Here is a 26,947-nt window from a genome sequence, read left to right as displayed (position 1 = left end):
GACACCATATTAACATCATATTACATTCATGTGCCTTAACATGTTTAACAATTCCCCATTTGATGGGTAATAGCAAAGATCGAAATCTTTGTTAACCAAAAAACTTATTAGCATGATGTTTTCGGTGATATTTTTGAGCACTTTGAATAAAGAAGAAAATAGCACCAGTTAACTACTGCATTGATGGTAAATTATTTAAGTGAAAAAGACTATAAGTGGAGGGAGAATTAGTATTCAATTTTTTGTTTGCATATGATTGTGCACTCAATGCAGCCTCTGAGGCCGAGAGTAGTAGAGCATGGATTAATTCTCTACCTCTGATGCTGATTTGGCCTTACAATTAGCACCAAGAAAACAGAGGTTCTCCACCAGCTGTCACCACTATATCTATGTGTGGAATTGTTGGTTATAGCAAATAGAGAAATTGTTAATGCTGTGGATGTTTACTTATCTTGGAAGTATATTTTCTAGGGAAAATGAAGATGAAGAGATGAAGTTGATGTATCATTTGCCAGAACTAGCTCAGTGTTTGGGAGGTTCCAAAGGAAAGTGTGGGAGATAAGAGGTATTAGACTGCCCACCAAACTGAAGGTGTACAGAGCCCAGGACCATATATTAGTGTCATGCCAAGAAACAGAATCACTTCCATTTGAATTGTTTTAGGAGGATACTGAAGATCACCTGGCAAAATAAAGTGCTAGACAATGTCTACCTCAGAGAGCACAACTCTTCTGGTTTGTCTCTGTTAGTCAAATGCCAAACATATATTTGTCTAAAAGACCATTTTATGGAAAACACACACCAAAGCAAGCACTCACAAAGAGGTCAGAAAAAAAGTGATAAAAGAACATTCTCAAAGTTTCACTGAAGAATCAGTTGTGTGATGTCAGAGACACTGACACAGGACAGTTCAGCATGTTCTGCCTGCATCTAAGAAGGTGCTGTGCTCTAGGAGCAAAGTCAAATTGCAGTGGCTCAAAAAAAAAGTGAGATATGCACATTTAGAGACATCTCAATTCCAAATATTTATTTAAGTCCAATATTTGTGCCCAATTTGTGGCAGAACTTTCTGAGTTTGCTTTGATCTGATCAGCCACAGTCAGACACATTGTACACTGATCTCTTCAAAGTGGTGTCATTTTGATCCTCTTTGAGTTTGGAGAACCACCAACAATGCATTAATGAGCTCATCTTTATACAATTTTATACACCAACCATTGTCATCTTTTGCCATCTTTGCCAATTTTCTGGGTGTCAGATGAAGCCTTAAGATTATAAATTATTTTTATTTCTCCTGTTACTGGCGATTTAGAGCATTCTTTAACATAAGTAATAATTTATAATTCTTTGAAAAATCTATTGACTATCTAATGGTCTCATATATTTGTTTTAGTAATCTACATATCATGGATATTCAACCTGTGAGAAGGAAATTTACCCTTCCCCATTTTGAATATGATTACTGGCATGAGCCTGAGTGATCTTGACCCAGAAGTGGGGATTATGCAAGGAAATCATTGGATGAATTGAGTCACAAGGATAGAATTGCACCTGGGAAAATGAAGCAAGAAATCATGAGACAGGAGTATGATGATGTCTTCTGTACTAGCCCCCTGGCTGCTCCCTGGGAGGCCCAGGCAAAATAGAAAACTCCGGAGATATGATGTGTGAGAGTTAGTGGGCAGAGAACAGTTTGATAAACTGAGGCAGGAGGGAATTTTTGTTCTCTTCACTTCCATGTTTGTTGTTGACTGGTCTGCTTTGTGAGTGTAGCTCCAGGGGGCCCTAATAATGGCTGTAGAATAGGAAGCTAAATGGAGCAATAAGGAAAGTACCTTTTATCACTCTCCTATTTTTCCATATTTTCCCTATTGCTTTTGATTAATAAAATTATTAATTTAAGGCCAGTCTCATGATTTTCACTCTTACAGACCTTTATCATACACATATGATATAAGGATTTTTGCTAGTTGACTATTTCTTTTATCCTGTTTTTTGTTTGTTCACTCAAAAGCTTTACAATTTCATCCAATCAGAATTACTTGTTATGGAGTGTTAATAAAATCAGCAGTTAAAATTGTCACAGAGGTTGTAACTATGTTGTGATTCTACACTCTGTATGATTGTTTTGGTCTCAGCCTAGAGACAAATAAATAAATACATGTGTAGAGAACTTTTTTTATTCAAAGTCTATTGACCCATAATAAAAAATAAGGTTTTTAATTTAAAAGTAAGTTAGTTTTGTGTTTAAATTTTATACAGGGAGATGTGCAATTTTTCCTGACATTTTAAGGATAGTTATGGATATTCTGACTAGGTAGTCAAGTCATTTCCCACCCCATGACCAGCTTATCTTCTCTTCCTATCATAAAATTCTTTGATGAATTCTTTTATACTCTTGTTGTTCTTCCAAACTGTTCATTGGTTATATGTCACAGTCTATTCATACCTACCATGCATGTCTCCATTGCTCCTATGTGATATTAATTTTTGGTTCTTCAGAAATTGTTTTCTATGTCTCAATGTTACTCATTATCTTTTTATTTTTCTTAGTACCACAAGACTCACCATGGTGAGGAATATGAAGCTGAAGGTAAGCGCAGAAGGTTTATTTTGACCAGCATTTTAGAAAAATGAGTCTATAAGAATAACAAAAAAACAAAACAAAAAAATCTCTCTGCTTAGGTACTTGTTGAAAAAAGGTGTGAGTTCATTCTTACCCGATGAAGGAGATAAGAATCAGCTATTTAGAAATTTTTATTTCTATTTTTTTTAAATTATTTTATTCTAAATTTTTATTTTTAATAATTATTACATTTTAAAATTTAAAAATATTTAGAAATGCTTACTAAGGGTAGCTGGGTGGCTCAGTGGATTTGAGAGCCAAGTCTAGAGATGGGAGATCGTAGGTTCAAATCTGACCTCAAGACACTTCCTAGCTGTGTGACCCTGGGCAAGTCACTTAACCCCCATTGCCTAGCCCTTTCTGCTCTTCTGCCTTGGAACCTGCATATAGTATTGATTTTTTTAAACAATACATTATTCATTAGACACAAAGATCATTTTCTTTTCCAACCTCCCCCCCCCCCACACACACACCTCTCCCATAGCCGACGCACAATTCCACTGGGTATCACATGTGTTCTTGATTCGAGCCCATTTTCATGTTGTTGGTATTTGCATTAGAGTGTTCATTTAGAGTCTCTCCTCAGACATGTCCCTTCAACCCCTGTAGTCAAGCAGTTGCTTTTCCTTGGTGTTTTTACTCCCACAGTTTGTCCTCTTCTTGTGGATAGTGTTTTTTCTCTTAGATCCCTGCAGATTGTTGTTCAGGGACATTGCATTGCCACTAATGTAGAAGTCCATTACCTTTGATTGTACCACAGTGTATCAGTCTCTGTGTACAATGTTTTCCTGGTTCTGCTCCTCTCACTCTGCATCACTTCTTGGAGGTTGTTCCAGTCTCCATGGAATTCCTCCACTTTATTATTCCTTTGAGCACAATAGTATTCCAGCACCAACATATACCACAATTTGTTCAGCCATTCTCCAATTGAAGGGCATCCCCTCATTTTCCAATTTTTGGCCACCACAAAGAGTGCAGCTATGAATATTCTTGTACAAGTCTTTTTCCTTATTATCTCTTTGGGGTACAAACCCAGCAGTGCTGTGGCTGGATCAAAGAGCAGACAGTCTTTTATTGCCCTTTGGGCATAGTTCCAAATTGCCCTCCAGAATGGTTGGATCAATTCACAACTCCACCAACAATGCATTAATGTCCCAACTTTGCCACATCCCCTCCAGCATTCATTACTTCCCTTTGCTGTCATGTTAGCCAATCTTCTAGGTATGAGGTGATACCTCAGAGGTGTTGTGATTTGCATCTTTCTGATTATAAGAGATTTAGAGCACTTTTTCATGTGCTTATTAATAGTTTTGATTTCTTTATCTGAAAACTGCCTATTCATGTCCCTTGCCTATTTATCAATTGGAGAATGGCTTGATTTTTTTGTACAATTGATTTAGCTCTTTGTAAATTTGAGTAATTAAACCTTTGTCAGAGGTTTTTATGAAGATTGTTTCCCAATTTGTTGCTTCCCTTCTGATTTTAGTTACATTGCTTTTGTTTGTACAAAACCTTTTTAATTTGATGTAGTCAAAATTATTTATTTTAAATTTTGTGACTCTTTCTAAGTATGGCTTGGTTTTAAAGTCTTTCCCTTCCCAAAGGTCTATCATGTATACTATTCTGTGTTTGCCTAATGTACTTATAGTTTCCTTCTTTATGTTCAAGTCATTCACCCATTTTGAATTTATCTTGGTGTAGGGTTTGAGGTGTTGATCCAAACCTAATCTCTCCCACACTGTCTTCCAATTTTCCCTGCAGTTTTTATCGAATAGTGGATTTTTGTCCCCAAAGCTGGGATCTTTGGGTTTATCATATACTGTCTTGCTGAGGTCTCTTGCCCCAAGTCTATTCCACTGATCCTCCTTTCTGTCTCCATTACCAAATTGTTTTGATGACTGCTGCTTTGTAATATAGTTTGAGATCTAGGACTGCAAGGCCCCCTTCCTTAGAATTTTTATTCATGATTTCCCTGGATATCCTTGATCCTTTGTTCTTCCAAATGAACTTTGTTATGTTTTTTTCTAAATCAGTGAAGAAATTTTTTGGAAGTTCAATGGGTATGGCACTAAATAGATAAATAAGTTTGGGTAGGATGTTCATTTTTATTATATTGGTTGGTCCTACCAATGAGCAATTAATGTTTTGCCAGTTGTTCAAGTCTAGTTTTAGTTGTGTGGAGAGTGTTTATTAGTTGTGTTCATATAGTTCCTGGGTTTGCCTCGGGACATAGATTCCTAGGTATTTTATTTTGTCTAAGGTGATTTTGAATGGGATTTCTCTTTCTAGTTCTTGCTGCTGAGCTGTGTTGGAGATATATAGAAATGCTGATGACTTATGTGGGTTTATTTTGTATCCTGCAACTTTGCTAAAGTTGTTGATTATTTCAATTAGCTTTTTGGTTGATTCTCTAGGATTCTTTAAGTAGACTATCATGTCATCTGCAAAGAGCGATAACTTGGTCTCCTCCTTGCCTATTTTAATGCCTTCAATTTCTTTTTCTTCTCTAATTGCTACTGCTAGTGTTTGTAGTACAATGTCAAATAATAGAGGTGATAATGGGCATCCTTGTTTCACTCCTGATCTTATTGGGAATGCATCTAGTTTATCCCCATTACAGATTATATTAGCTGATGGTTTTAGATATATACTGTTTATCATTTTTAGGAACAACCCTTCTATTCCTATGCTTTCTAGTGTTTTTAGTAGGAATGGGTGCTGTGTTTGTTGAAATAATCATGTGATTTTTGTTGGTTTGCTTGTTGATATGGTCAATTATGTGGATGGTTTTCCTAATATTAAACCAGCCCTGCATCTCTGGTATAAATCCTACTTGATCATGGTAAATGACCCTTCTGATCACTTGCTGGAGTCTTTTTGCTAGTATCCTATGTAAGATTTTTGCATCTATATTCATTAGGGAGATTGGTCTATAATTTTCTTTCTCTGTTTTTGACCTGCCTGGTTTTGGAATCAGTACCATGTTTGTGTCATAAAAGGAGTTTGGTAGAACTCCCTCCTTGCTTATTATGTCAAATCGTTTGTATAGTATTTTGATTAGCTGTTCTTCGAATGTTTGATAGAATTCACTTGTGAATCCATCAGGCCCTGGGGATTTTTTCTTAGGGAGTTCTTTGATGGCCTGTTGGATTTCTTTTTCTGATTTGGGATTATTTAAGAATTCTTTTTCTTCTTCTGCTATTCTAGGCAGTTTATAGTTTTCTATAAATTCATCCATATTGCTTAGATTGGTATATTTATTGCCATATAATTGGGCAAAGTAATTTTTAATGATTGCCTTAATTTCCTCGTCATTGGAGGTGATGTCCCCCTTTTCATCTTTGATGCTGTTAATTTGCTTTTCTTCGTTCCTTTTTTAAATTAGATTGACTAGTACTTTGTATATTTTGCTTATTTTTTTCAAAGTATCAGCTTCTAGTCTTATTAAATCAATAGTTCTATCACTTTTGATTTTATTAATTTCTCCCTTAATTTTTAGGATCTCTAATTTGGTTTTCTTCTGGGGGTTTTTAATTTGTTTGCTTTCAAGTTTTTTTATTTGCATTTCCAATTCATTGATCTCTGCACTCCCTAGTTTGTTAATATATGCACTCAGGGATATGAATTTTCCTCTGATTCCTTCTTTGGCTGCATCCCAAAAGGTTTGAAAGGATGTCTCATCATTGTCATTTTCCTTGATGAAATTATTAATTGTTTCTATGATTTGTTCTCTAACTATCCGATTTTGGAGTATCATATTATTTAATTTCCAATTAATTTTTTATTTGTTTCTTCATGTACCCTTACTGATGAATATTTTTATTTCCTTATGATCTGAAAAGGCTGCATTTATTATTTCTGCTTTACTGTATTTGTAGGCCATGTTTCTGTGACCTAGTGTATAGTCAATCTTTGTGAATGTGCCATATGGTGCTGAGAAGAAGGTTTATTACTTTTTGTCTCTATTTATTTTTCTCCATATGTCTATTAACTCTAATTTTTCTAAGATTTCATTCACTTCTTTTACCTCTTATTTATTTTTTTATTTGATTTGTCTAAATTTGATAGTGGTTGGTTCAAATCTCCCACTAATATCGTTTTACTGTCTATTTCCTCCTTCAGTTCTCCTAGTTTCTCCATTAGAAATTTGGGTGCTCTACTATTTGGTGCATACATGTTGATTAGTGATATTTTCTCATTATCTAAAGTCCCTTTTAACAAAATATACCTTCCCTATCCCTTTTAATCAGGTCTATTTTGGCTTTGGCTTTGTCAGATATTATGATTGCAACTCCTGCCTTCTTTCTATCAGTTGAGACCCAGAAGGTCTTACTCCATCCTTTAATTCTGACCTTGTGAGTGTCTACCCACCTCATGTGTGTTTCTTGAAGACAACATATGGTAGGGTTTTGGATTCTAATCCATTCTGCTATTCATCTTCGTTTTATGGGTGAGTTCATCCCATTCACGTTCAAAGTTATGACTGTCACTGGTGGACTCCCTGGAATTTTGATATCCTCCCCTAATTCTGACATTTCTTCTTTAGCTAAAACTTTTTAAGCCAGTGATTTACTTTAAATCAGTCCCCCTAGTCCCCTCTCTTGGTATGTTTCCCTTTCTAGCCCCTCCCTTTTTGTTCCCTTCCCCTCCCTCTCTCCTTCCCTCCCTTTTTGTGTTCCCTCTCCCCCTACCCCCTTGGTTTTCCTTTCTTCCTTACCCTGTTGGGTAAGATAAAATTCAAGATCCCAATGGATCTAGATGCTCTTTCCTCTTAGAGTTGATTTTACTGAGAGTAAGGTTTAAGTAAAAACTCTCTTCCTCTCCTTCCTATAGGAGAATTCTCCCCCTCCCCTTCCGATGTGTATCTTTGTGTGAGAAAGATTCTATTAATTTTCCCCTGTATTTCTTGGAGTATAGCTTAGTATCATCAATGATTTCTGCCTCCCTTTTTCTTTTCTTTCCCCCCCTTTCTCCATATTATCTTGATGCCCCCAACATTCCCTATGCATGATTCTTCTTACTACTCAAATGATGCACACAGTTTTTGTCAGTTACACATTACATTTCCCCCACATATTAATATATAAAAATTGATATAAATATAGTCCTTATAGAAGAGAGTTTGAATAAACGAAAAAGATAACATTTTTCTCCTTTTCCCTTTCCTTCATATTTACCTTTTCAAGTATTCATTGCTCTTTGTGTTTGGGTGTCGAATTTTCTACAGAGCTCTGGTCTTTTCTTTGCAAAAACTTGGAAATCTTGTATTTTGTTGAATGCCCATACTTTCCCCTGGAAGTATATAGTCAGTTTTGATGGATAGCTGATTCTTGGTTGAAGACCCAGCTCTCTTGCCTTTCTGAAAATCATGTTCCATGCCTTACGGTCATTCAGTGTGGAAATTGCAAGGTCTTATGTGACCCTGATTGGCATTCCTTTATATCTAAATTGTCTTTTTCTGACATCTTGTAAGATTTTTTCTTTTGTTTGAAAGCTTTGGAATTTGGCAATTAAATTCCTGGGAGTTGTCTTTTGGGGGTTTAGTGTAGAGGGTGTTCTATGAGCTCTTTCAATGCCTGTATTGCCCTCTTGTTCTAGAATCTCTGGGCTGTTTTCTTTGATAATATCTTGTATTATGATGTCGACATTATTATTTATTTCTCGCTTTTCTGGTAGGCCAATTATTCTCAAATTGTCTCTTCTTCCTCTTTTTTCCGAGTCTGTCACGTTGTCAGTGAGATATTTTATGTTCTCTTCTAAGTTCTTGGTCTTTTGGTTTTGCTTTATTAATTCTTGCTCTTTTGCAAGATCATTGTCTTCCAGTTGCCTGATTCTGACCTTTAAAGCCTGATTTTCCTTTTCAGTTTCATCAAGCTGTTTCTGTAGTTGCGTTTTTTCGTGCTTCAGATTGCCGAGTTCCTTTCAGATTGTTTCCCATTTTTCCTTCCAGAAGGCTTCCATCTTTTTGATAATTTCTGATTTAAATTCTTCAAGAGTTTGTGGATAATTTCCATTTCCATTGGAAGGTTTCAGAGCATATGCTTGTGTTTCCTCTTCTATGTCCTCTGTATTTTGTATTTTTACTCCATAAAATGTGTCCAAAGTCACCCCCTTCTTCTTGCTTTTCTTGGTGTTTGGAGGCTTTTGCACTTCTGTACTGTTTGCCATCTCTATCTGAGTGAGGAGGACTGGCTCTTAATGTATCTTTCTGATGGTCTGAGGCTTTAACTCCTGGCAAATTGTCCATTCTCCGTAGCTGCTCTGTCTTCCCGGGGAAGCCCAGGGTTTGCCCTCCCCTGCCTGCTGGCTTTTTGGGTGTTACTTCTCTCAGTTCCCTCCAATTGCTTCTCCGCTGCCTTACTTCCACGCTCTGAGCCTGGTACAGCACTGTCTGCAAGGTACCTCAATGCCTTTGCCGACCCTGAGGTTTCTGTTCATTCAGAAGACCTTGCACTCTAAGGGGGAAGGGGTCCTGGCCTCTCTGAGCTCTGAGGCCTCCTGATGGGATTAGGTTCAGCTGGGGTGGACTGGATTTTCCCTGAAGCAGTAACCTGCGGTGAGACTCAGATGAAAGGACCCAGCCAGGGGGCTACAGGCTCCTCCAGTCTCTCTGTTTCCCTGCCATCTGTGTTGGTCGCCCCTGAGACTGGCTCAGGTTGCTTTCAACGTGCTTCCTTCAGAATAGCCGGCCCTGAGGTTCCAGCTCCTGCCACGCACTCAGAGCTCTGGGTTTGGTGGGGATAGGTCCTGGGTCCTTCCTTCTGCCTTCCCCTTAGATCCGAGTGATCTAGGATTCTGGCTTTTGGGAGGCATTCCTTTTGATCCGAGTCCAGGAGGAGGGTTCCCCGGCTCTGTCTTGTTGTTCAGTTTGAAATTTCGGTGCCCTAGGAGCATTCAGTTTGTGATTGGTAAGGAAGGGTTTTCAGAGGTCTGAACTTTTGCTGCCTCTAAGCCGCCACCTTAACCAGAAGTTATAGTATTGATTTTAAGACAGAAGGTAAGGGTTTTAAAAAATGCATAGTTTTAAAAGAATGGTGTTGTTCACAAATGGCCAATTGAGTCTGAGACATGTGTGAAAGTACCTTGCTTCAAAATCAAGTAGGATTGTTAGGAGTGAACATATTTACTTTTAAAATAATTGAAAGCAAAGTTATTCTAAATTTTCTATAACCCTCTACATCTTACCCCAACTGGATTTGCATTATGGTTATTCCGTCTTTAAGTAATTTGATTCTTTCCTGAACTATTAATAGCCAGCTTAATATTGTGCAAAGCACATAGTAGGCATTTGATAAATATTGACTGAGGACCAGTTTTAAGGAAAAAAATTCTTGAAGAGGACTAATGTGGTAATGCTATATTGGGAGGAAGATGACCTGGGTTCCAACCCCACCTCTGTTATTTATTAGCTTTATGACTTGAAGCCATCACCTAATTTTTCTGGACTGTAGTTTTCTCTGAAAATGAAGAGATTAGATTAGAACGAGATGACCTCAAAGTTTCTTTCAGCATTAAATTTCTGATCTCATTAGTTTAATGTTTTCTATGCCATAGTCATATTTTTTCTGTGTGTTAGCACGTATCAAAATACTTTATGTGCTTTACGCACGTTAGTTGTACTTTATCAGTAACTTGTTTAAATTGTTCAAGAATGAAAATGATCAATGTCCTTTTTACATGTTTTGAAAAGTTGTTGAAAAGCTAAAAGGTAAAAACCTAAAATGTACAGAATCTTATGAGTTCAGAAGAACCTCAGAAATCATTTAGTCCAACCCTTTGACTTTATAGATGAGAAAACTAAGCATACAAACAGAGGCAAACCCAACGTCATATAAGTAATAGAGTGGCAGAGCAGACATTTGACTCTAGTCTTATGGCTCCAAATATATTTTCCTTTTATACTATCACACAGCTTACATTTTTGTAGAAATTCTTAACATTTGAAAGTGGTCCGATCAGGTTACATCATTAATCGTGTGATATAAGTGTGCAAAGTGTAGTTTACCTACTTTAAAACGTTAAGAAGTTAAAAACTAACTTCTTTCATACCTTTCACTGCCACACATATAGAATAACCTCTACTTTTTGCCCCCACTTCCTCTTCTGTCAGTCATATTTATGGTATTTAAGTCATATTTAATACTGGTTTCTGACTTCATCAATCAACTGAAACTCCATGATTATAAATTGGTGAGATTTAATATTTTTCCCTCAGTTTTCAACCATTATAGATGCTCTGCAGCATTTGACCTTGTTAACAGCTTTCTGTATATGGAGAGTTTCCATTTTGAATTTTTGTGACATCATTTTATCTTGGTTCTCTTCCTACTTATCTAGCACTCCCTCTGGTTCCTTTACTAGATCATCATCTGTATCTTTTTCCTCTCACCATGAATGTCCCATAAGTTTTTGACTTGACTACTCTTTTTTTGTTTTTTAATATTTTCTCAGTGATCTCATTAATTTTCATGAATTCAACTATAATCTTTATGTTTATTTCTCTTCTAAGCTCCGGTTTCACATTAGCAACTGCCCATTGGACCTTTTCAATAGAAAGTCTAGTAAGCATCCAAATTGAATATGCAGAAAGCAAAATTCATGATCTTTCCTCAAAGTACCACTTTTCTTCTACTCTTCCCTGTTTCTGTCAAGAAGAAAAAAATATCATCCTTCTTAATTGTCCATATTCACAACCTCAAAAGCATCATCACCCTTGCCCCGCTTTGCCATGCCTATAACCAATCATTTATCAAATTGTCCATTTTACCTGTACATGTCTTGCGTCCTTCATCTTTAGATGAACTATTACCATAGTTCCAACTCTTGTCATCTTTCATATGGCATATTATAATAGCCTCCTAATTGAGGCTTCCTGTCTCTCTTCACTCCAATCCATCTTTCACATGATTTCCAAAATAATCTTATAAAATACTCGTGTTAATATGTTTCCTTTCTTTGTTGCTCAGAAACCTTCAGTGGCTTCTTATTGCCTTTAAGATAAATGAAAAATGAATTGGCATTTAAAATTTCTTGAATTATTTCCATTTAGCCTTTCCAGCATACCTTGTTTCTTTTCACAACTACCTTGCTTGCTTTTCCCTAAATTCCATAACCCATCATTGTGTCATCCTAGATTCTCCACATTCTTTCATCCCACCTATCCAATTAATTGTCATATCTTGTCATTTCTACTTTTGTAACGTCTCTTGAATTTAACCAAATGAGAACTTTTTGCTTAGCTTTATGCTTAGTATAGAGTAGTTGCTTAATACTTTTCTTCTTTCCTTTTTCTTTAATCATACAACTATCTCTCTATTTCAGGCCCTTATCATTTCTTGCTTAATGTATGGCAATAGTCTTTTACTTAGTCTCTTCTCTTTCCAGTTTATCTTTCAAGTAGCTGCCAAACTAATCCTAAAGCATTCCTGCCAGTAAATGTTAGGGGAGAAGTTATACTGCTCTTGATATTCCAGGGTTCCTTTTCAAGGACTGTCAAGTATAATCTCACACCAAATGAGGAATTTATGGAATTTTTCATAATGTAGTGGAAATATTTTTAAATATTTAATTTAGAATATTTTTCCTTGGTTACATGATTCATATTCTTTCCCTTTCCTCCTCTCCCTCCACTACATAGCTAATGATCAAATTACACAGGATTTCACATGTATCATTGATCAAGACCTATTTCCATATTATTAATATTTGTAATAGAGTGTCATTTAGAGTCTACTTTCCTAATCATATTCCCATTGAACCATGTGGTCAAGCAAATGTTTTTCTTCCATGTTTCTACTCCCACAGTTCTTCCTCTGAATGTGGATAGTATTCTTTCTCATAAGTCCCTCAGAATTTTTCTGCATCATTGCATTGCTATTAGTAGAGAAGTCCATTACATTTGCTTGTGCCACAGTGTATTGGTCTCTGTGTACAATGTTCTCCTGGTGTACTCCTTTCACTCTGCATCAATTCCTATAGGCCGTTCCAGTTCACATGAAATTCCTCCAGTTCATTATTCCTTTGAGCACAATAGTATTCCATCACCAACATATACCACAATTTGTTCAGCCATACCCCAAAGAGGATCCCCTCATTTTCCAATTTTTTGTTACTACAAAGAGCACAGATATAAATATTTTTGTACAAGTATTTTTCTCTATTATCTCTTTGGAGTACAAATCCAGCAGTGGTACACCTGGATCAAATCACAGGCAGTCTTTTAAAGCCCTTTTGGCATAGTTCCAAATTGCCTCCCAGAATGTTTGGATCAATTCATAACACCACCAGCAATGTTCCAGTTTTTCCACATCCCCTACAACATTTATTTGTAGTAGAACTATTAATTAGTTGGCATAATACATTAAAAGAGAACAGATGTTATATTTTTAGTCTTTTATATCTTCAAATAGGACATAAAACTGAGTGTTTTGTGTGACTTAATTCCTACACATGAGACTCTGTGGGTTATGTAGTTCACAACATTGACCTATTTAGAACTGTTTTAACTTATAATTGAAAATCTGATAGACATACATGTTGAGATGAGGTTAATGAAAATTTTAAAAATAAGTTCATAATTTGATTCTTATCTACTCTTCTTATTACATCAAAGCCAGAGTTCTAATATTCTGCTGAAAGAATAACACAAGCCTTCTAATTGCTGTATGTTCAGATTCCAGAGCTATTTTTTACTAGTTGGCAATATCTGACAATGGGAATATTAGTACATTTAAGATTACAAACATTGTTACATGTGGTATGAATGGTGTTTTGCTAAATAATTTGTTACCAAGAAACACATTATTACTTAGAGGAATGAACCTTCTCATATACATTCAATCTTAAATCAAAACAGAAAGAAATTAATCATTTTGTTTCAGGTCAGTTAAGGTTTTGGAATCCTGATGACTTAAATGCCTCACAGAGAGGATCTTCTCCCATTCAAGCTTGGATTGATAACAAACTAAATGAAGTTTGTAAAGATCTGGGGTTATCTCAAGATGCCCACTTGAATAAAAAGAAACTGATCTCCATCTGTGAACAATATGACTTGAAAAATGTCAACAAGAAGGTAATTATATTATGGTTAAAATCAAGAAATCAACTTTTGATTTCATGAAACTTACTTTTTATTTTAAATTTACCAGTCAATGAATGTTTTCATAACACAGTGGTTTGCAGTGTTTTCTTCACAACTTGTGAGGTAGCTACTTCAAATGTTATTTCTATTTTATAGATGAGGAAAGTGAAACTCAGAGATTAATTGACTTACCTATGAGAATACAGAAAATATTTGGAGATCTGTACTAAGTGCTATAGGAAGATGAGGAAGGGAGTGTGGAGATGGTGACAATAAGGAAAGAAAAGAAGAAGAAAGAAGAAAGAATAAGAATGCTGCTCAAGATTAATGATATGATAATAGATAATGGAGAGAATGCATAAATATTTATTTTGCTTCTACTACTGTTATTTGAGGTCAGAAGACCTGGATTCAGTTCAAATCTAAACTTAGTGTTCATGTGACTTTGGACAAGTCATTTGACTTCTGTAGGCCTCTGTTTCTTCATCTGTAAAATGAAGGGGTTAAATTTGATGACTTTTAAGTTTTCTTCCATCTACAAATCTCTAATCCTGTGAAGAACAAAATTTACTAAAAGGGAAGTTGATTACACAAAAGAAGTAAGAAAATATAATGACAGCACCTATCTTCATGAATTTAAGTCATTGGGTCAAGGTAACCTAGAGTACAAAATAAGTCATGCTAAGCAGAAATAGTCAATGATTTATTTTCCCTAGGCTACTAGAACTTTCCTCCTCAAATTATTTTATATATACTTGATACATATATTTTTATATTTACCTTTCTGCATACACATATCACCCACCAAAAGAAGAGGAGCTCTTCATGGGTAGAGGTTTCCATTTTTGTCTTTATATATCACCAATGCTCAAAACTCAATCTATGTAGGAGGTACTTAATAAAAGCTTTTTAAATTGAATTAAATGTACAAAGTTACTAGATTTGTAGAACATGAAAATATTATCTAATGTAAATACAGCTACTACTTTCTTAAAATTTTATATTTTGTATTTTCTTGGTAGAATCGAGTAAATAATTTTTGTTTTTTTAAAGAGAAAAAACAAACATTTAAGTAACCATTCCAACTATAGATTCTTATGTAGATATTAGCAAAGTATTTAAAGCAGCATCTCATATAAGACTTAGAGTTGACTGACTAGTGGAACCCAATCCTATCAGGCCATGGTAATTTTCAGGTTAAATGGTTCCATGTCAACTTGAAAGGAGGTTTTAGTTTTTTACTTTTTTAGCAGTGTTTGCTCAGGTGAAGGCTTCCTTCTCCTCCTCTCCCTGCTTCTCCTATTCCCCTCACAATCACTGCCACTGCCCTGAGGCCCACCCTGTGCATCCCCAGCTGCCTATTCCCCACAGTGAGATATTGACTACAAATAACTGAACTGAACCTGACCAACAAAATATGGATGATGTTGAAGTTGGAGAAGAAGAAACTGGTGAAGATGTAAACTGAAAAACTCATCAGCTGACTGTTGAGATGATGCAGAAAACTCAAATTCTTGAAGATCTTCAAGAAAGATTCAATGGAACATGTGAATCTTAAAAATTCTCAGACCCTACTTCAGAAGATTTGGTTAAGACCATTCCCCATTTTAAACAATGAAGGTACTTGATCAGGAATGTGAGAACTCTTAACATTGCTCCACTCATACTTAAGCATACTTTAGGGGAAGATAAAGTTGTAAACTCTTTACTGAACAATGAAAAGTACTTAACCCATACTTATAGTGAGGCCAAGCACTTAAGCTAGTCTATTTTTAGATCTAATACAAAAAGGTGCTAAGTACCTATACAGGTCAAATTAATCACTAAAGGTGATTGCACAGATAGAAATTAAGTTCTCTGAGGACCTTCATGATTTTTTAAAGTAAGCTTTTGTTTATTAACCACTTTTTAATGAGAAATGAAATCATCATGCAACTTATGAACCTATAGAGGTTAATAATTAAAATTATATTATGAGGCTGTTAGTAGCTTTAGTAGCTTTATTACATCAAAGTAGTGATGGTAAAGAGAGGGAAATGTAGGAAAGAAGTAGAGAATTGCCTAGTCTACCATCCTATGTGTCGTTCTGATGGAATGAAGTCCACCACTAACAGGGATTCTCCGTCAGGTTCCAATCTCCAGTCAGAAAAGCATGAGGGAGTGTGAGCGGAGCCTTGGTCTCACCTTTATAAGCAGTTTTATTCACCCTCTACTTCTTCCAGGTCACATCTCAGGAACCAATCATACTTCCTTAATTTTCTTGGCACTGTCCTTGGGGTCAGTGCCTGTGGAATCAGTTTCCAGTCTCCTTGGTTTCAACTTCCTTTTTCTGAGGGCCTGTTTATCTCTGTACTTCTCTATGGTAAAAGCTGATTGATTGCATCAAAACAAAGGGAGGGAAATTCCAGGTCCCTGATTGATTACATTAAAACAAAGGGAGGGAATTCAAGGTCCCTCATTGATTACATTAAAAAAAAAAAGGGAGGGGAATTCCTTTCTCACAAGAGGAATAATATTAATGGAAACTAGATAATGATGTAGAGACTTTAGAGGAAATGAAAGAGAAGCCTAGGATTGAAGGGGAGGAAACAAGATAAAGAAAAAGAAGATCATAAAGGAATTCCTTAATTCTTTTTAAAAACTACTTTAAAAAAATATTGACTTGATCAGTGATATGGTCTAATAACATGATGAACTTATTCTGAAGCATTTGAAATATATTAACGTGAAAAAAAAGGGCAACTAGGCTCCTCAGAGTATAAAGAACTAAACCTGGAAATAGGAAGTCCTGGGTTCAAGAAAGATATTTAAAGCGAAATTATCAATTGCTGACCAACCTCTGAGTTTTACATTAGAATTTCACTTTGAACCCAAAGAAAAATTCACAAATGAGGTATTCATGGAAATATATCATAGTCAGTCAGAAACAGATGATTCAGATCTCTTATGAACTAGAAATTATGAGTTGTACAGGGTGTCAAGTATATTGGGGTTCACTTTGAAAACTATTAAGAAAGAAACATAAAGGACATGGGACAGTTCAAATTGTAATGAAAATAGTTTCCAATGATTCTCTCTTCAATTCCTTTTCTCTTCCTGAAGTTATTGAAAGTGTTATATTTTATGATATATAAGCAACCTCTGCTACAGATTTCAAAACTGATCACTTTTTAAATGAGTATATTTTCCCAAGATTAGCATTATACTTCATAGGAGATGTTATTGAAGATGATAGTGATGATTATGGTGAAGAAGATGAAAGGGCTGATGACAAGGAATGGGGAGAAGCAGATGAGGAAAATAAGCCAAAAATATGATGCAACAAAAGATCCACACTTAACCTGAGTGTAAACAGCAATTATTTGCTTTGGCCTTATGGATTATTGCACTATTCCAGTGTAAACAGAACTAATAGTTATTTACAGCCTTATTTTTTGTATTTTTTTGGAAGAATCAAGTAAACAATTTTTGTCAAAATGGGGAAAAAATGAATGTTTAAGAACCAGCTCCAACTATAGATTAATTTTACCTAGCATTTTAAAGATATTCTGCCACACATGTAGAATGAAATAAATACTCTACTGTGAAGATTATACAAACTTTTCATTGAGACCAGTATTGATTTATAAAAAAGAAATCCTTCTGAAGAGCTAACCAAAGTATTTTTTCTTTCCAGTAGCTGAATGAGTTGTCTGCTTGCCTCAACTATTCCTTCATTATTGAAATGTAATTTGTAATTGAGACAATGCAATTTTGAAATCTGATTTGAAAAGAAACTAATGTACAGTTAAAAGTGTACAATAAGACCACATTTAATGTTCATAACTCTGCTTTTTTATGGATTTTTGTATTTTACTGTGACATAGTGATCTACAATTAAACATTCATCATATTAAAGTTATTGTTTACCATTGGGGTGTGAATAAAAATCTAATATTTTCAGAAGTTAGCATCTTTTTATACTTGTGTAACCCTTAACATTCAAAGTGAAAATGCCTTTCCTTTTCTTAGTGGCATTGTGGTGCAACTTCACAGAAAAAGATAACTTATACCACTTGATATAAGCCCATTTCATGTTTTCTTACTGTAGTTTTAAAATACATTATCAAGCAGACTTTTAGTTCTCAAAGGATGTCTTAATTTGATATATTTGGAAGTATACTTTGATGATGGCTATTGTTAAAGGACTTCATTTGAGAGAAGAGACTTTAAAAAGTTGTTCAGCATATACCAATATGAAAATGCAAAGAAATTCTTAAATAATAATAATACGATTGTTATTGTTAGTTAAATGTATGGTGATTAAAGCTAGGGACAGGGTTTTATACCAATTCTTAATACTTAATAGGTGAATATATAATTTGTTTATACCTCAATATGCTAATATATTTAAATAGATTTAATCACCTCTCATAAGTATGTTGAGGCTTACTATTTTGTAAAAATTACTCTTGGCCATTAAAAAGTCAGAAATTTTCACCTTAAAAAACTTCTCAAAGTACTATGTTATTTAAAAAAAATTAATACTAAAACCTTGGGTTAAGTATTTACCAAGTTTGCAGATAACACAAATGTAGGAGGAGAAAGATAACAATTATATTCCAAGAAGATTTTGACAGACTAGAACCTTTTTGTTTGGTTGTTTCATGGACCTTTTGGCTATCTGGTGAAACCTATGTACCTCTTCTCAGAAAGAGAAAAGTTTTTAAATACATAAAGTAAAATATATGCTTTTAAAAAGAAAACTAAATATATTGACATTGTTATTAAAATATTCATCAAGCCATATGATCTAGGGACTTCACTACAATGCAAGATTATTATGAATCAATAGTATAATTATATCAGCAAAATAAATAAATACTAACAGATTGTATTAAGAGTAATATCTTAGGCTAGAAAGATGACTTGCCCCTGTTTAGGCTATATAGGGAGTATGATGTTCAGTTTTGGATACTACATTTTAGGAAGGACATTCCAAAGGACAACCAAGATGATGTGAAGCTTTGGTATCATACCATATAACAATCCATTGAAAGAACTGGGAATGTTTAAGCTCTAGAAGAGAAAATTGGAATACCTCTGGCACTGGAGAGAAAAGGAAATGGAACCTAGGAGCTGAGTTATGAGACCTTAGAGATATTCCAGCTGAGAGGTTATGAATGTGGTGGCCTGATTACCTTCAAATATTTGAAGGCCTCTCATCTGGAACTCACTTTCATTTCCCTTAAATCTACCTATTCAGAATGTGATAATTCTCTTTGAGGGTACTACCATCCTCCCTGCTGCCTAGGTTTCCACCCTCAAGCATTTTTTATTCTATAGCATTCCATAATCATTTAATTGCCATGCCTTGCTGATTCTATTGATGCAACTTCTCTCATATCCATATACATCTCTCTACTTAGAAAACCACCACCAAAGTCTATGCCTCATCTCCCTTATAATAGATAATATTGGAGAGGTTATATTTGATGGATACTAGATAACTAATGGATCAGGTAGTTATCTTCTTTTGCCTACCCTCCTCCTTCTATATCTCCCTTTCTCCCTCTTTCTCCCTTGTCTCTCCCAATCTCCCTCTTCAGCCTGTTCAGCTTTCCTCCCCCTTTCTTCTTTAGTCTCCTTCTAAGTCACTCAGGGTGAGCTATGATGTTTCAGAGGAAATACTCTTTTCTCTTCTTTATCTCAAGTTATGGTTTATTGGGGAAAATGGGGAAAGATGAAGGATGGAGGTAAGAGGGTTGAAGGTTTCCCTATTATTTACAGTGAGTCTTAGGTTGGAGGATATTGAGAGAAATGGCAATTCAGTCACTACCATGAAACAGAGCAAGTCAGAGAGAGACTATTGTCCTTCTTCTGCCTTCAAATCAGCCAGGCCACCTCCAACTTGATTATCCCAAGTCCCAGAGATAAACTCAGATTCTTCCTTCAAAGTCATCAACATCAGCCAAGAAGCCCAGAAATCCAGTCAGCAGTTGACTCCTTACCTTCAACTGTTTCCTGATCACATTCCAAAAGGAATTTTCCTTTGATTGACAGCTGATCAATCTCCAGCATCTTGTCTTGCTGCATGTCTTGTAATTTCTCTCTTCTCCACACCCTTCAGCAAAGTGCCACAATAGATAGTGTTAAGAAGTTGAGTCTGGACGATCTGCTTTCTAACTTCTGTCATCCTTAACATCCTTAACTATAAAATAGGGATAATAATAGCACTTATCTCATAGATTGTTGTGAGGCTCAAATGAGATATTTGTGAAGCACTTAGTACCGTGCCTACTACTGGTAAAACAATAATAATGCTACCAAAGTTAATTTATAATTTTAATGCTACACTAATCAAATTATTAAAGTGATACTTTACATAATTTGACAAAAAAATAACAATTCATTTGGAAAATTGAAAAATCTAAACTATAAGGAAAATAGAAGTAAAAGAAGTAATAACACTTCCAGACCCAAAACTATATAATGAGATAAACTATCAATATACATTACATAAATTATCAATATAAATATTATAAATAAACTAAATTAAATATATATAATGTTTGGTTTTTTTTTAAATTGAGGAGCAAATCACTGGAATTTGTTAATCAATGGAGAATCCCAAACAGAATTCATTGACTCAGTTTTAGATGAAGTAGAAAAAAATTACTTAGGAACTAATTCCTTATTTGATAATTTTTTGGCTTACCATTTATTTTCATGTCAAAAATTCTTGAGAGAAATAAAGGAAAGAATTTTATGTTGCAATCTGCATTGAGTCCATCTGTTTCTTTTATGGTGGTGTATATACATTTTTGTCATGAGTCCCTTGGCGCTGTCCTGGAGCCATGCCTTGATGATAATAGTTAATTCATTCATAGTTGGTCATTATACATCACTATTGTTATTATGTAAAATGATTCTTTGATAGTTTTTTAAACTGTTGAGAAAACTGGAAAATAATCTAGCAGAAATTGAGTTTAGACCAATACTTTATACCATATTCCACAATAAATTCAAAGTGTATTGTCTTAATATGAAAGACCTGCTGGTCCTCTCTGAATACAGTACAATAAATATTTATCAAGTTCCTACTATGTGCCAGGCACTGTCTAAAGCTATAGGGACGTCAAAAGAGGCAAAAGACCATCCCTCTCCTAAAATCTAGAGAATAGAGAGTATGAAGGAAGAGAGAGTGATAACAGTCTAAGGCTATAAAGAAGTCAATGAGAATGAAGATTGAGAAAAAGTCATTGAATTTGGAAAGAAATCATTAGTAACTTTAGTGAGAGCAGTTTCAGTGGAATGGGAAAGTTGGAAGCCAGATACAAAAGATACTATGGAAACAGAAAAAAAGTTAGCAATCAGTTGAATATATGGTGTAAGTAAAGATGTTTTAAAGCTTAAAACACTTTGCAAACCTTTAAGTATTATTTGTTATTATTGTTATTAGCCTACAGTCACCAGGCATTCAGTCTGGTGATGACTTCCTTTACTAAGCCTTCTACTGCCCTTCTGCTGAGCTCTTACACTATTTATAGAGCAATAAAGGTAAGTGTTTAATGATCAAGTTTTCAAAAAAAAAGAAGCAATATATACCCACATTTATAAACTTAATCTATTTTGTAAAAAAAATTTTAAAGTACAGATAATTAACAAAAATCAAGGCCTTATTTGTTTTTCAATTGTTTTAGTCATGTCTGCTCTTTATGACCCCATTTGGGGTTTTCTTGGCACACTTCAAGCTTTTCAAAAGTAGAAATACCTGTTTCAAGGCACCTTTGTGGCTTTCAAGTATTGAGAAGAACTAGGAGAATAATTTATATAATAACTACATCATAAAGAAATACAACTTTGAAAAATCTTAGAACCCCATCAATGCTATGATTTCGGGGGACTAATAATGAAGGATGCAACCCACCTACTGACAGAGAAGTGATGGATTTAAAAGGAAGAATAAAACATATTTTTGGAAATGACATATGTGGGAATTTGCTTTATTTGACTATGCATATTTTCTACATGCTTCCCTCCTCCCTTTTGTTCATTATTGGGGAGGTGGAAGTGGGAGGAACAGAAAATAAAATTGAAAATAAATACTCAAATTAAAAAAAAATGTTGGATAAGTTTCTTATCTTTTTTTGTGATGTATTTTAAGATCCCGTTGCAATATTCCTCCATTTTGGAGCTTATATAATTGAGGAACAATTCTGCTTTTTAGGATATCCATTTATCCAAGTTCATTTCCTTATTAGCATCAACTTTCAGACCTAAGAAAAGTAAAAAAAATCACCCAAAGACTTTTTTGGTGTAAATGTTTGATGCACGTCAGATGATGAAACTTTGACCTTCCAAAGCCTTTTTTTTTAAAAACTTATTAATACCATTAATAGTTTGGCAATATGCTTTGAAAAATGAGTTTCATTAGTAAAAATTCCCTTTTTTCTATTCTTCAGTTTTCTGGTCTTTTTATTATCTTGACCATGATAAGCATTTTTTTTTAAACCCTTACCTTCCGTCTTGGAGTCAATACTGTGTATTGGCTCCAAGGCAGAAGAGTGGCAAGGGCTAGGCAATAGGGGTCAAGTGACTTGCCCAGGATCACACAACTGGGAAGTGTCTGAGGCCAGATTTGAACCTAGGATCTCCCATCAAAGCATTTTTTAAAAATAGAAATAAAGTTACCCTCAAATTGAGATGAGGATGTATATACTTACCTCTTTCCTTCTAGTTCACAAAGCTATTTATTCTAACTCCATGCCTCCTTTATTCTGCACCTTTACCCATCATACATAAAGGGATCAGAGCCATTTACTCAGGCCAAGAGTTCTCTCTACATAGAAATGCTTTCAAACGTAGCTCTAGCCTACTTGGGAATTTTCTTTTACTCTGACCACTCTTCTCTCTGGAAACTGAATGGCCAAATGCCACCTGAATGAAGACAGAGAATGAACTCAGCCCTAAGTCCCCAACAGAATTCTTATGGTCAGGGCATAGAATTTAGAATCAGCATAAGTTTGAGTTCTTGCTCTAGCACAATCAGTGACAACTGAATCCTCTCTTGAGATTGTCACCTAATCTGTAATATGAGAAATCTGTTTGCCAGTGTTTTGATGATTAACACTCATACACAAAAATATATGAAACATATATGAAAAATATATGAAATATATGAAAATATATGAAGGCACTTGACTAATATTTATTTAAACTTCTTATGTGAGCAGAAGTATTGTAAAATTTAAGTTCCTGCTTAACGTTTTCCCAGATGTTTGAAGATGTCTTCCACGATCTTGAGCCTGATGGTACAATGAGTGTGAAAGATTTTTTCTATGGTTTGTTTAAAAATGGAACATTCCTTACCACGTCAGCTTCAACTCCTTATAGACAGCTGAAAAGGCATCTCTCAATGCAGGTAAGGATCATATAAAAAACTTTTAATGTAAGATGGAGTTAGGAAATTGTTTGTCTATATCCCAATGATTAATAGGATCAGGCGCCAAAAATAAAAATCTAATTTAAATATAGGGAATAATAAAATTTGCATAAAACTGTTGACTTGTAGCATAATACTTTTCCTGCAAATTGGGACAAGTTGTGCCACTAGTTGTTGAATTCAGATAATTTGATAGAGTTGAGAGATATTTCAAATTCTCTCTTTCTGACTTTTCCTTGACTCCCTGACTCTGACTCTACCCCCTGCTCTCCCTCCCACCCTGTTTTGTTGAGTTTCCATAAAGGTACCTATAGTAAATGATCAAATTCCCAAAGGGCCTCATAATTCTCACTTTCAGAAACTACTCTGGGTTCTTTTGGTAGACCAAAAATTACACTCGTATGTGTAACATCCTTACTTTATACTGTGAAGCCATTTTTATAGAATGGCACAAATCTTGAGTGGGGTAAAAAGAGAGGAAAGATGAAAATTTATCAGATATATCTGTGTTTTCAATAATCTTATTGTTTAGCCTATTTCATCTCTAAATTAGAAAGTCTTGTTTAAAATAGGACAGGCTTCTTTAATCACTTTTTTAAAAAGTTTTTTATTTGGTAGATTATTTTTAATAAACTTCACAGTCTTAATATTTCATATAGAAGATCAAAAGGGCAGAACTTCTTTCTCAGCTGAAGTGTTTACTTGTTGTGGTCACATAAACAGGACAAATAATTTAATTCTTTTTAGTCAGCCTCTGCCTATTATAGTGATGAAATATATAGGACCAAGATAAGCCTACAGCATTTCTCTCTCCTAGTCCTTTGATGAAAGTGGGAGACGCAGCATGACTTCTTCAGCAATTACAAGTTCAATTTCCTTCCGATTATTTTCCTGTCTTGATGATGGAATGGGATATGGTTCTCTGGAGCAAATACTTGATACATGGAATGAAGAGGGGATTGAGAATGGCCAGGAGATCTTAAAGGTAACAATAAAATAAGAACAAAAAATAGCATTACCTAAGGAACATCATAAATAATAATTTTAAAAATAATTCTACTTTTTTATTTAATAACTCTAATTGATAATTATTCATTTAACTCCCTCTATGTGCAAAGAAAGCATTGTACTAGACATTGAGAATACAAAGGTGAGAAACAGTCATTGACTTCAATCAGTTGATAGTTTCATGTAGAAGGAAAAAAAAGGTCCAAATAAGCATGTAATAGAGCCTAGAACTGCTAGGCAAAGAGACGTGTGACAAAAATGAAGAAAGATATCTCTTTCAGCTAGGCTGGGGAAAAAGAGAAGTTTTCATGGAATCAGTATCACTCGAAGTAGACTTGAAAGAAGAGAAGGTTTTCAGTGCAAGAGTATATGTGGTATCTGGTATTGGGTACAACTTGTGAAAATGCATAGAAACAGGAAAGATTTAGGGGGCAAATTAGGGATGATTAATACTTAGTCAAGTTTGACATGAACATAGAACATGTTTAGAGGAAAGGCTAAAGAAAAGGACTAAACATTTGATTTCATCAGTATTAGGAAACTCAGTTAAGGAAATTCTGTGGTCAATTCAGATAACTCTTATATACTTGGGTGCCTATAGCAATGAGTGCTTGTACATGGTGAAGTGACATGTACATGGTCATCCATCCAGTCAGTATCAAAAGTAAGACTTAAAACAAAATCTTTTTTTGACGTTTTTCTTTTCTAATTAAATTTTTTTCTGAATTACATGTAGATACAATTCTTAATATTCATTTTCTAACATTTTATGGCCCAAACTTCCCTTGCTCCTTCCTTTCTTCTCCTCTCCCTTTTGATCCCTCCCCAAGATAGCAGGAAATATGATTTTTATATGATTATTATATTTGTGCTATCATGTAATAAATATTTCCATGTACATCATGTTGTGAAAGAAGAAATATATCACTTATACAAGAAAAAAAATTAATGAAGGAAATAACGTGGAAAATGGTGTGCCTTTTTATAAATTTTCTCCCAACTACTGCTTTGGCTGTGTCCCGTAAATTTTGATATGTTGTCTCCTCATTGTCATTCTCATTAATGAAGTTATTGTTTCTATGATTTTTTCTTTGATCCACTCCTCTTATAACATTAGATTATTTGGTTTCCAATTAATTTTTATTTGTCTTTCCATGGACCCTTATTGATTATAATTTTTGTTGTATTATGATCTGAAAAGGATGCATTTATTTATTTCTCCTTTTCTACATTTAGTTGTGAAGCCATGTACTATTTTCTAGTCCCATTCAGTTTTCTTGAGATCTATTAGTTCTAACTTTTCTAAAATTCATTCACTTCCTTTACTTCTTTCTTATTTATTTTTTCATTTGGATTATATAAATATGAAAGGGTGGAAGTTGAGCTCCCTCACTAGTATTGTTTTACTGCCTATTTCCTCATGAAGCTCATTTAATATCTCTTTTAAAAATTTGGGGGCTATGCCATTTGGTGCATATATGCTTGGTATTGATATTACTTCATTGTAATACCTTTTTTCCATATATAATTTCCTTCCTCATCTCTTTTAATTAGATTTATTTTTGTTTTAACTTTGTCTGAAATCATGATTGCTACTCTTTCTTTTTTTTACTTCACATGATACACAATAATTTCTGCTCCAACACCTTAACTTTATGCTGAATGTGTCTCCCTACCTATGATATGCTTCTTGTAAACAACATATAGTAGGATTCTGGTTTTTCATCCACTCTATCTGTTTCCATTTTATGAGTAATTTCATCCTATTCACATTCACAGTCAAAATTACCAACTGTGTATTTCCTTCCATCTTATTTTCCCCTTTTGATTCTACACTTTCTCCTTTCATTCTGTTCTTCCTCACAGGTGTTTTGCTTTTCATTACTAGCCCTAATTTTCCCCTCCCTTCTATTACTCTACCCTTTGTCTTATTCCTCCCATACTTCTCCATAGGGTAAGATATTATTCTATATATTAATGACTATGGTTATTATTCCCTTTCTGAGCCAATTATGAGAGTAAGGTTTAAGGATTGCCTGTCACCACCTTTATCCTGCTCTTCACTGTAATAGTTTTTTAATGCCTCTTTAGATGAGATAATTTACCACATTCTACCTTTCTCTTTGCTTTATTCTTAGTGCAATCATCTTTTTTCATCCCTTAATTTTTTTTGCATATATCATTCTAATCAGCTTGCTCCCATTTCTGTCCATGTATACCCATTTTAATGCTTTAATACTGATGAAACTATTTTTTTTAGGAATTACAAATATCATCTTTCCACATAGGAATATATATATTTTTTGAACTTATTGAATCCCTTCAATTTTCTCTTTCTTATTTAACTTTTTAGGCTTCTCTTGGATCTTGTGTTTGAACATCAGATTTTCTGTTTACGTCTGTTCTTTTCATAAGGAATGCTTGGAAATCTTCTATTTTATTAAATGATCATTTTTCTGCCATGAAAGAATATACTCAGTTTTGGTGGATAGATTTAATTCTGAGTTGTAAAACTAAATCTTTTACCTTGTGTCATATATTTCAAGTTTTCCAGTCCTTTAATATGGAAGCTGCTAAGCCCTTTGTAATCCCTGTTATAATTCCATGGTATTTGAGTTGTTTCTTTTTTGGCTGTTTGCAGTATTTTCTTCTTGATTTCATGGCTCATTAATTTAGCTATAATATTCCTGGGAGTTATCATTTGGGGATTTATTTGAGGACTTGAATCTGTGGATTTTTTCAATTTCTATTTTACTCTTTTGCTCAAAAATATCAGGGCAGTTTTCCATGATAATTCCTTATATTATAA

At 34.5% G+C, this 26,947-nt stretch overlaps 1 protein-coding gene across 4 annotated transcripts in view; it reads left to right on the top strand.

The window, feature by feature from the left end:
• The window catches only part of NIN (ninein), a 191,993-nt gene that overhangs the window by 89,653 nt on the left and 75,393 nt on the right, over positions 1–26,947 (top strand). For 2 of the 4 annotated variants that reach the window (XM_007473222.2, XM_001363383.4), the window contains exons 5-8: positions 2,554–2,593; positions 13,507–13,697; positions 22,963–23,109; positions 23,948–24,115. In XM_007473222.2, the coding sequence (XP_007473284.2) occupies positions 2,554–2,593; positions 13,507–13,697; positions 22,963–23,109; positions 23,948–24,115 (546 nt within the window). The remainder of the gene's footprint in view (positions 1–2,553; positions 2,594–13,506; positions 13,698–22,962; positions 23,110–23,947; positions 24,116–26,947) is intronic. The other 2 variants (XM_056821103.1, XM_056821105.1) reach the window with 2 other exon arrangements.

The sequence above is a fragment of the Monodelphis domestica genome, chromosome 1 (assembly GCF_027887165.1).
Source record: "Monodelphis domestica isolate mMonDom1 chromosome 1, mMonDom1.pri, whole genome shotgun sequence".
NCBI classification, from domain to species: domain Eukaryota; kingdom Metazoa; phylum Chordata; class Mammalia; order Didelphimorphia; family Didelphidae; genus Monodelphis; species Monodelphis domestica.
The sequence above is the reverse complement of the archived record's forward strand: the minus strand, read 5'-3'. Positions and strand labels throughout refer to the sequence as shown.